At 46.4% G+C, this 11,250-nt stretch overlaps 1 protein-coding gene across 1 annotated transcript; it reads left to right on the forward strand.

Annotated features, from left to right (window-relative positions):
- Positions 1-4: 4 nt before the first annotated feature.
- On the forward strand, positions 5-7,484 carry RDH14 (retinol dehydrogenase 14). Its single transcript, XM_068270584.1, has 2 exons — positions 5-459; positions 4,081-7,484. Exons 1-2 carry the CDS (start codon positions 106-108, stop codon positions 4,696-4,698), a joined length of 972 nt encoding a protein of 323 aa, XP_068126685.1. The 5' UTR covers positions 5-105; the 3' UTR covers positions 4,699-7,484.
- The last annotated feature ends 3,766 nt before the right edge of the window (positions 7,485-11,250 follow it).

The following is an 11,250-nucleotide window of genomic DNA, read 5'->3' on the forward strand; positions in this document are numbered from 1 at the left end:
TCGGCATTGCGGCTGGCTGGTCGGTGGAGCAAAGGCTGTATAACAGTGGGCGGGGCACAGCTTGCTGTCAGGCAGAGTGACGCTCTCAGACTCCGCCCCCTCGGCATGGCGGCTGGCTGGTCGGTGCTGCAGGTAGCTGCGGCTGTAGCTCTTGGCGGCGGACTGGTGTTGGTGATCCGCCGGATGATGAGCGGCAGCGTGCGGGCTGCGGCCTCCGCTCTCATGCGGGGCAAGACCGTCATCATCACCGGGGCCAACAGCGGCATCGGGCGGGCTACAGCGGCCGCTCTGCTCCGCCAGGAGGCCCGGGTCATCCTGGCCTGCAGAGACCGGGACAGGGCGGAGGAGGCGGCCCGAGAGCTGCGCCTGGAGGCCCCGGACACCGGAGACATCGTGCTGAAGCAGCTGGACCTGAGCTCCCTGCGCTCCGTGCGGGCCTTCTGCAGGGAGATCCTCGAGGTCTGTATGTAGGATGTGTTATGTATATACTCCTATGAGTAATGTGATTTAGAGCAGGATCAGCCACAAGGCAATCAAGGCAGGTGCCTGGGGCCTCCTAGTGGGTGGAAGGATCTGTCACTTTCTCTGAATCCTCTCCCATCTCTTATTCTCATCAGTGGTGCCAAAGCTGCTGTCTGAGATAAAAAGGATCAAAGTAATCTATACTTACCTGGGGCTTCCTTCAGCTCCCTTAAGGTCGCTCCAATCAACTGGCCTGTCCGGTGCTCCAACAATCTAACCTACACTGTCGAAGTAGCCTACATCCCATAGAATTTTACTATCCCCAACCCTAACCCTCCTGGTATACGTTTGATAGTGAATGTAGGCTGATTCGACGTGTAGGTTATTACGGCGGAATACCGGTCCCTTTCCTCAGCCCCACTGTACTGCACATGTGCAGCATGGATGTTGCGTTACAGTTACGCTCTGTGCTGCTGAATGGATGTAACTGTAATTTCCTTTGGTCCCACTGCGCACAGCTGAATGGGGAGATTCTGCTGTCATATGACAGCTGACATCTCCCCTCACTGATCAGGAGCCATGGCGATTGGTGCCTGGTCATGTGATCACTAAGCTTGCCGATGATCGTAGTGATCACTAGGCGGTGAAAGAAGAGTATCTACTCACCTCTCCAGCGATCGTCGCTCCCTGTACGCTCTGCCCAGTATTCAGCCTTGCACTACCTCTAGTGTCGGGTCCTGACATCATCAAGCTGGGACCCGTAACTTAGCGACAGTGCAAGGCTGGATGGCGGAGGGAGCTTCTCCTCGCTGGAACTAGGGGAGGTGAGTAATTGCTGGCTACCTATACTGGGGACACATAAGCCTTGCTATCTATACTGCGGATACCTATTACTGTTTACCCCGATTCTGTAATGCTTAAAGTGATCCTTAAGTCTCTAAAAAAATGAGATTTACTCACCTGGGGCTTCCCTCAGCCCCCTGCAGCCGATCGGTGCCCTCGCAGCCCCGCTCAGATGCTCCTGCACCCGCCGGCGAACACTTCCGGTTTGGCCGTCACCGGCCGACAGGCATAGGAACGCGAGTGATTCTCAGCGTTCCCTGCCATAATATCACCCCCTATGCTGCTATTGCGGCCAGGGACTTAAGGATCACGTTAAAGAGATTATACGGCCCTAGTCTACTTTAGGGGACCTAGCAGGAATCCTCATAGGTATCAATACAATACAATAACATTTCTATAGCGCTTTTCTCCCATAGGACTCAAAGCGCTTAGGCTCTCTCAGATTCAGTAATTGGTAGTAGGATGAAGTATTCACACAACAAAAGTTATATTTCTGCAAATGCCAAACAGAACAGGTGGGTTTTCAGTCTGGATTTAAACACGTCCAGGGATGGAGCTGTCCTGATCTGTTGAGGTAAGGAATTCCAAAACATAGGGGTAACATGACAAAGGCTCTGGGACCAAAAGTTTCCAAGTGGACTCTGGGTATGACTAGATTATTAGAACCTGTGGATCTGAGAATGCGGGGATTGCTACGCAGCTGCAACTTATCTTTCATGTATCCAGGGCCCAGATTATTCAGGGATTTAAATGTTAGTATGCCGATCTTGAATAGGACCCTCCATTCTATAGGTAGCCAGTGTAGGGAGTGCAGGACTGGCGTTATGTGGCAGTGACTGGGTTGGTTGGTATCAGTTCTCCAATCACAGCCTTCTCTTACAGCACAAAACATTGGAAACCCAGGATGCTGTCTTGTGAAGTACATGGGCAGGAGTTGTATGCCACCTTGCTGGTTGTCAGTGTGAGCTGTCGTGTCACATTCATTGTTTAGTTTGCGTTTCCACTTCTAATTGGCAGCCAGTATAATTACCAATCTTTTCAAGATGTATGCAAGATGATCTATGGCCATCAGTGAAGCACTACCTTATGTGACTAAGTTCAGACCGCTGGTTCCTCTTCAGAGCTACTCATGTGATTCAGTTCCTGAATACACATTCTTCATGCACAATCTGAACCGGGTTTATGGGTGACAGACAACACCTCTGTGTTCAATGTGCACAGCATTCTCAGTGGATTCCCTGCAGCTCTGTGGGGAGTGCATATGTAGAGTATAGTACTACTGTGTAACAAAGTAAACCTGAGACAGATGAAATTAAAGTTTTATACATACCTGGGGCTTCCTCCAGCCCCCTTCAGGCTAATCAGTCCCTCGCTGTCCTCCTTCGCCACCTGGATATTCTGCTATGAGTCCAGGTACTTGAGCCAGTCTGGTGTAGTGTGCATGCACACACTCCGCCGCCGGGGGCGTACTACTCCTGCGCAGCACTATTGTGAAGGTGCAGAACGCGCCTGGCTGTGGAAGCGGCATGTAGCCAGACTGCTCTGACTGGCTGAATTACCTGGACTCATAGCAGAAGATCCAGGTTGTGGAGGAGGACAGCGAGGGACTAATTGGCCTGAAGGGGGCTGGAAGAAGCCCCAGGTATGTATAACACTCTTCTTTTCATCCGTCTCAGGTACCCTTTAATTTGTAGTCACCAAACCAAATTTTAAAGGGAAGGTTCAGGGAGGGGATTAAAAAAATAAAAATAAATTTCCACTTACCTGGGGCTTCCTCCAGCCCGTGGCAGGCAGGAGGTGCCCTCGCCGCCGCTCCGCAGGCTCCCGATGGTCTCCGGTGCCCGACCCGACCTGGCATGCGCAGTACAGCCCGGCGGACGTCCGATGACGTCAGCGCGCCGGCGTGGGACGCAGAAGTCCCAGGAAATGGAGCGCAGAAGAGCCCGACCTGGCAGCCGGCCTGGCCAGGTCGGGTCGGGCACCGGAGACCACCGGGAGCCTGCGGAGTGGCGGCGAGGGCACCTCCTGCCTGCCACGGGCTGGAGGAAGCCCCAGGTAAGTGGAAATTTATTTTTATTTTTTTAATCCCCTCCCTGAACCTTCCCTTAAACAACATATCAAATTATTTGATTTCATGATCAAAGAGAGTGCATACATTTCCGTAAACCAGCATCGATGCAGAATTATTTCCATCTTATTGACCATCTCTATTAGTGACACGGCTACACATCAGGCTTTATTCTTACAGCATAGACGTTATTTAGTATATATAAGAGATTCCTGTGTACACATCATATATACTGTACAGTCACAATCAGATATGTATATCTGACTTTAAAAATACGGGGAGTGCTTTATTGAAGCAGCACAAGTAACTAATTTTGATTGGTTTATTTCATTTTTGTGGACTGAGCACAGCTATTACTGTATACATACATTATTTTTAATGACCATTATCTGAGAAATAGAACATTTTATCATATTTTCTATTTTAATTACAGTTACAAATTCATTAGGAGTCAGTCAGTGCATTTTTTTTCCCGAACCCGACTCCAGGCACCCAAAATTGCTCCAACTCCACAGCCCTGACAAATACAAAGATGAACTAGTTGCCAGAGCCAGCCATTCTGTTCCTTTTGGTGACCTTATCTGTCAATCAGTGTTTTTGCGGTTGTCTCTGGCTCGTTAGTTGGATGCTGATTTAGATACAAAACATTATCGGCCATAAAACCATTCAATGTTTCATCATGAATTTCTTTTAAATATTTATTTCAGGAAGAGCCACATCTTGATGTCCTCATTAACAACGCTGGGGTCTTCCATACCCCCTACATAAAGACTGAAGATGGCTTTGAAATGCAGTTTGGGGTCAATCACTTGGGCCACTTCCTCCTCACTCATCTGCTTCTTGGCCTCCTGAAAAGCTCTTCCCCAAGTAGGATTGTGGTGGTCTCCTCCAAACTTTATAAATATGGTGAAATCAACTTTGATGACCTCAATAGTGAGAAGAGCTACAGCCGAAGTTTTGGTTACAACCGCAGCAAGCTGGCCAACATCCTGTTCACCAGAGAGCTGGCAAGGCGTCTGGAGGGCACTGGCGTCACTGTCAACGTCCTTCATCCTGGAGTAGTCCGAACCAACCTAGGAAGACATATCAGCATCCCCACCCTGATTAAACCCTTATTTAATGCCATATCTTGGGCATTATTTAAAACCCCAGAGGAAGGAGCTCTGACATCCGTGTATTTGGCCTCATCTCCAGAGGTTGAAGGGGTGTCTGGAAAATATTTTGGGAACTGCAAAGAGGAGGAACTCTTGCCAAAAGCGATGGACGATTTAGTTGCCAGAAAACTCTGGGATATAAGTGAAGTGATGGTTGGACTGATTAAGTAGTATTACTGTGAGGCTGAAGACTGTCATGTCTATAAAAGAATGTCTAGTAGCACAAGGGGACCTGTGGGGATGGCTATTATTCGACACAGCCAAAGCCTTCTGTCCAGTATAGCGGCAAAATTTCTTGCTGTGACTTAAACCTATTTCTGTATGCCATACAGGACAGCTGTGCTTTGCCTAAAGGATACCTGCTCCGAGGGAAATCTACCTGAAGATTAGCATAGAGTGATCATGCTGGAACCACATACCTCTGTGCATTGCCTGTTTATCGTTCTCATAATCTGTTCTCATAATCACTCCTTGAAAAAAATGTTACTTTTGGTTAAAGTCAACTTTTCGAACAGTAAAAACATTGCTGGATCTTATGGAGATGTTCTCTCCTATCACCCTCCCATTCCTTCTCAGAAGAATGGGGAAGAGGATACAATGGGAAAGAACATCACGGAAAGGTAGAAGGAAGAGTTATCCTGATGCTTTAAAACTCTGGACTGTAAAGCATTGCAGTCCAGCATCTTACCACCTCTTTGTAGGTAATCTCTTGTAGTGTCTGTTCAGCAAACCACAGCGATGTCTGCAACGTCTCACAATGTGTAGCGCAGTTGTCCGTGTTGCAATGCGGAGGGGGATGGCTACAGTGGTCCCATATGCAATTCACTTTTACTCCTCAGTTTTCTCCTAGGACCTAGGAGATAACTTTTTCTTTTTTTGTTTAAACTAGCTTCACAGAAATTTGCAATTAAAAAAAAAAAAAGTGCCAAAAAGTAGATGGAAAAAGTACTATAAAAATTGAGTATTTTTTTTCTTTTTTTTAATGGGTTTAAAGGCATTTTATTGACAATGTGTGAAAATATCACCTAGGAGGAAACTCAAGAGAAAAAGGGAATTGCATATGGGCCAGTGTCTTCCGCATGCTCTGCACACTAACTCATACGTCCCTCCTTAATCGCTCCATATCACTCCATACTCCTTGGTAAGCGTATGAGGAAGTGTGCAGAGGCTGGAACACTGAGCATGCAGAAGACGCCGTATTCATCTACCACCGCATTGCAAACAGAGCGGACACGGATAACAGCGCTACACGTTGTGAGACATTTCCGACATCATTGCAGCTTGCTAAGCGGACACAAGAGATTACCTGCAGAGATGCCAAGAGGCGGAAAGATACCGGACGGTCATTCTGTGGTTTTAAACGCCGGGATAACCGTTCCTTGTAGATTACCTTTTCATTGAGTCTTGGGACTGACTCTATCCCTGGCTGCTTGTACCATTTGTGCTGGTATGAACCAACTTGTACCAACATCACAGCAAGCTTGCCTCTTCCTGCCTAAAATGTTTTACTTTAGCCAAACAAGTCTAATTTTTCATATAGTGATTACAGGGACTGGGGAGAATGAGAAGAGGAACGGACAACGCACAAGAGAGGTATGTGGCTCCAGCATGAACACCTCTTTGCTTATCTTGGGTAGCTTTGCCTTTGGGTCAGTTATGTTTGTAAATAAACTCTCTGGGAGAGGTGCTACCCCCCCCCCCCCCCCCCCATCCCAAGTATCGTCAGTGACAGATAATGGCTGTTCTGATAGATGCTCTTAATTTGATACCTGTAACCTTGTATGGCCTGACCAGCTAAAGTTACTGCCATAGGTTTAGCACCTTAAATTCTCAAATTTCTGTGCCCCTGGGCAATCCATGCTACACAGTTGAACTGAGAACTCGGATAATATACCAATTTTTACTTATCCAGGAAGTAGAAGCTGCACTGTCAAATGAAAGCCACTAGCTGCCAATGTTTTAGCCAGCAGCTTTGTTACGTAAACTGTTGGTTTGATAAATTGCTTCCGATTCCGGGTCACTGGAAATGGCCTTGTTAGAAAACCATGTTAAGAACTACTGTTCAATAACTATTCTTCACAAGAAGTATATGATAAGGTGATTGGCTTGTAAGCCCATGGCTGGTCATGATCATGTCTCAGTTCTGCTTCCTGTGTTGGCTGACACAGGAAACAGAGGTGAGACTTGACCACATGATCTTGGCCAGCCAGAGGCCAACACGTCAGTCGATAAATTATGCATTTATATAGTTCCATTTTGCACAGCAGTGTGGAAATGTTGAAGAGGAACTTTTATACAGTGTAAAGTGGGATTATACTCTTAAAACTAAAATTTCAGTAACCACTCTTAGTTACATAAAATAACATTTGAAGGCATTCCAAGTATTCACTGTGTGTAAAATTATTTATTTTCACTGCAGAGAGCAGTAGAAGCTTGCTTATCTCTTGTCATCGGCAAAGGCAAGAATCTCTGTCTGTTTTCACTCTACCCCCTCCCTCTGCTCAATCGACACATTGCCTGGCAAGTCACTTCAGTAGAAGGAGGAGGGCAGTTGGAAGACACAGAGAGATTCTTGCCTTTGCCGATGACCAGAGGTAAGCGAGCTTTTATTGCTCTATGCAGTGAAAATAAATGATTGTACACACGGACTTATTTCAGGTGTTCTTCTACGTAACTAAGAGTTGACTGTAAAACATTTAGTTTTGGGAATATACCACTTGAATTGCTACAATAATACATTTATAAATGCACTGCAATGGACACATACAATGGGGACGTGGATAACAAAGTGCCACTGGGGGAACTTACCTCAGGATGGGGAAGCCTCTGGATCCTATTGAGGCTTTGCCCGTCCTCCAGCCCCACAGTGGTCTCACTGGGCCCCTCCGAATAGTGGCCATGTAAATATTTACCTCTCCCGCTCCAGCGCAGGCACAGTAGCGGCTCTCGGCTTGGGATCAGGCAGAAATAGACGATCCCAGTTGAGTCCGCTCTACTGTGCAGACGCAAGTCGCCTGCACAGTAGAGCAGACTCGACTGGGATTGGTTATTTCCGCCTGATCCCAAGCCAAGAGCCGCTAATACACCTGCGTTGGAGCCGGGGAAAGTAAATATTGCGGGCGTTACTGCGCATGTACCACAGCTTGACAAACTGTTTGCTGTGACTTCGGAGGGGCCCAGCGAGACCACCGTGGGACAGTGTTGGACGAGGGAAGCCTCGATAGGATCCAGAGGCTTCCCCCTCCCGAGGTAAGTACCCCCCAGGGGCACTTTTTTTGTTTAGAGTTTCTTTAATTCAGAGCCTGCATGCAGTGAGTTAGAATTACGTGATCCGTTATAACGTAAAGATGAAGGGGCAGTGAGTTGACATGCAGAATTATTCTGCAACCCAACTGATGCACTGTGAATTAGACCTTAAAGGGACTCCGAGCACCTCTCATGGGCATGCCTTTAATATTGCAACCATTACTGCAACGTAGCTTGTGCTCTCCACTTTCATTTGATGCCTGAATCGCCGTTCTACACTAAATAGTTTTCGTTCGATTTCAGTTTAAAAATCGCGGCTGCCATCTTGGCTACGAACACGATGATTCCAGCACTGGAGACTTGGGCGTAGCCGGCGCCACCATAGACGGTAATAGGGATTACGGCTATGTAGGCCCACAGGGAGTAACTTTGGCGCCATCAGAAGACGGAGCTGAATTACTATTAAAACACAATAATTCGGCCTCCAGCAATTGCTGGAAGCGGAATTATTTCATTCCCCCACTATCCATGGCGGCCTGGAGGGGGAAAAGTATTTAAGAAGGCCGGGAACTTGTCCAACAGCAGGATCAGCCATTTACCGGCTGTATCCTGCGCCCAAGTCTCCCGCGCCGATATCTCTCGTACACTCTTAGCTATGTTATAACTTCCGGGTCACCCCTGTCTTCTCTGTTAGAGAAGTGCATCACGGAATAAAGCAGAAAGAGGAAGTGACACGCATGGCCATTGCAAGAGACTCCTCCAGAGGGGTCATAGCATGACTTCGTTGGAAGTCGTCTGGCTTAAAGGCATGCCCATGAGAGGCGTTTGGAGTCCCTTTAAAGAGGACCTCCGGAGTCGAAACGAAAATCTGGCTGCCTCCAAGTAAAATTTATATTAACCAAGTCCCGGGATGCCGTCCCAAAGTCCCTACATCACCCGACTTCCGGCGCCTGGCCCCGCCTCCCCTCTTTCTCCCCGGAGAAAAGCGTTTTTCTCTGCGGGGAGAGGAGGCGGGGCCAGGCGCCGGAAGTCGAGTGATGCAGGGACGGCATCGCAGGACAAGACTTCTCCGGTAAAGATAACTGCCTTTTACTTGTAGGCTGCCGGATTTTCGTTGCATATTTTGACATTTTAATTAAAGGACTTACTAGCCTTTAAATCCGTTGAAAGTACTATTACCCTTTAAGATGCACAGTTATAAAATGTACGTTTCTCAGAAAATAAGTAATTCATAGTGCATTTTACTCTCTGTTGCTGTCACTTGTAGGTAGTAAAAAGCTGACAGATTTTAGACTAGTCCATCTCCTCTTGGGGGGGGGGGTGCTCAGTATTACCTTTTATTCCTTTCAAAAGCCCTCCCTGGAAAACTATATACACAAACTGGCTTCTCAGTTAATTCAAACTTGTATATTGCTTATAGGCGGCAGAGCAATCAAGCCTAAACATGAAAGGCTTACCAGCTCCCAACAACCAACATTACAAGGTTGTACTAAGGCATATGATGGTCACCCCAGCAGTCATGTCTCCTTATGTGTCTCCACCCCCAACTGTCTCCCTAGCTGGCATCCTTTTGTACTAAATGTTTTCCATCTGGCTCCTTGCTTGTTTGCACACTATTTTGACAGTTGAACTAAGCAATTTTCATTTGCAAACCCTCCATGAGAAGATGGACTAGTCCAAAACCTGTCAGATTCTGGGAGAATTGTACATTTTGTATGCATATATGTATTGTACTATAAACAAATATTTTCCCCTGTGCCTCAGTTCCAGCAGCTTGCCTCCTGCAGGTGTGTACCGATGACACTTGTATCCAGTACTTGTATGGTGAAGTGTGTTTGTTTGTGTTTGCACTGGATGTCCTATAGCTGTAAACAGGAAAATATGTTTAGGTCTTCCAATAGCCTCCAGTGTTTCCGTGTTTATAAAACTTGATATCAAAGCGCAAAACTTTTATTCCTCTTTAGTGAGCAAGAGAATTATTTGTGAATAAATATGTATATATCACTGACTGTGACTGGAGTGTGTGTTATTGCTTCACTGCTAGAGTTGATAGGTCTTTTATGCTGGCCACACACCAACAGATTTTATAAAGTATTTCTGCCTTAAAGGGCACTGAAGTTAGAAGAATATGGAGGCTACCATATGTATTTCCTTTTAAACAATACCAGTTGCCTGGCAGCCCTGCTGATCTATTTGGCTGCAGTAGTGTGACTCAAACCAGAAACAAGCATGCAGCTAATCCTGTCAGACCTGACAATGTCAGAAACACCTGATCCGCTGCATGCTTGTTCAGGTTCTATGGCTAAAAGTATTAGAGGCAGAGGATCAGCAAGACAGCCAGGCAACTGGTATTGCTTAAAAGGAAATGCATATGGCAGCCTCCATATCCCTCTAAATTCAGTTGTCTTTTAATTTTATAAATAATGTCATATTCAGTTCTGCAGCCAACTATACTTGCCACATGCTGAATTGTGCTTCCTTGCTGCCTTGGCAACAGGCTATGGCTTGTAAGCATGTTTGCTCCAGGTTTTTGCATAATTACCCTCTTGTACTTGAAGCTCTTCCTGAACGGCAGCTGCTAAGACCAACTGCCAGACTAGTGTGTGTGAGTAAGTCGCCTGACCATCCGGCATAGTTGTAGAAATCCTTGCTAGGGAATGCTTTAGGATTGTCAGCCACAAAATTAAATTCCATTTACCCACTGCTCTGTGTTTATTATGCAGTCTACAACCTGACCATGCATTGCAAGCACTCCAATCAAATCAGAAATGTTTCTGCTGTAATTAATCTTATCTCAATCAGCCTGGCTGTATTCTGGTACATTGCCAGCGAGAAGTAGGCTCATATCCCCTCCCACATTCCTGCTCCTTACTGATTGGCTGAGAGCAGCTCAGTGAGCTGCTGAAATCTGATCTAAGTTGTGCTCACATGTTTACAAAGCAAGCTAGATATGACAGTGCAGTTTCTAAGAGGAAAAAATAAAGTAAGGGAGGAAATGACATCAGGATTGGCTTCAGTCAGTCAAAATGGAAAATGTCAGGAACAGTTTTCTGTTTTACTATGTAACATTCACTGTGGACAGTACAACACATTTGCTATGTAAGTAGTACAAGTATTTGTCTACTATGACTGCACCATGAGGACTGGTCCAATATCTGCTGGTTAGGCCTCTGCCATGGATAGGGATGATCAATGACATGCAAATAATTTCAAAGTGATGCAGTAATATGCAAACTTTTTTATGCACATGTATGCAGCTTGAAAACGAACCAATCAGTTCCTGCTGAGGTAAAATTCGATTGGTCTGTTTTCAAGCTGCGTTAACGTGAAATTATTTGCATCTCACTGACCATCCTAGCCACGGAGAGCTGAATAGCTTGTTTGTCAAGCAGTTCAGCTGCCAGCCACAATTGCATACAGCTGAAAGGAAGCATTTGGTAGCACCGCTTGTTGCATCTTACATGCGAGTGGGGCGTA

This window comes from Hyperolius riggenbachi, chromosome 2 (assembly GCF_040937935.1).
Source record: "Hyperolius riggenbachi isolate aHypRig1 chromosome 2, aHypRig1.pri, whole genome shotgun sequence".
Taxonomy (NCBI): Eukaryota; Metazoa; Chordata; class Amphibia; order Anura; family Hyperoliidae; genus Hyperolius; species Hyperolius riggenbachi.

Bases quoted from the DNA above. Each gene is read 5' to 3' on its own strand.
- RDH14 (XM_068270584.1), top strand. From the start codon at position 106: ATGGCGGCTGGCTGGTCGGTGCTGCAGGTAGCTGCGGCTGTAGCTCTT. The intron at 460-4,080 runs GTCTGTATGTAG...TATTTATTTCAG, and splicing joins TCTGCAGGGAGATCCTCGAG to GAAGAGCCACATCTTGATGT.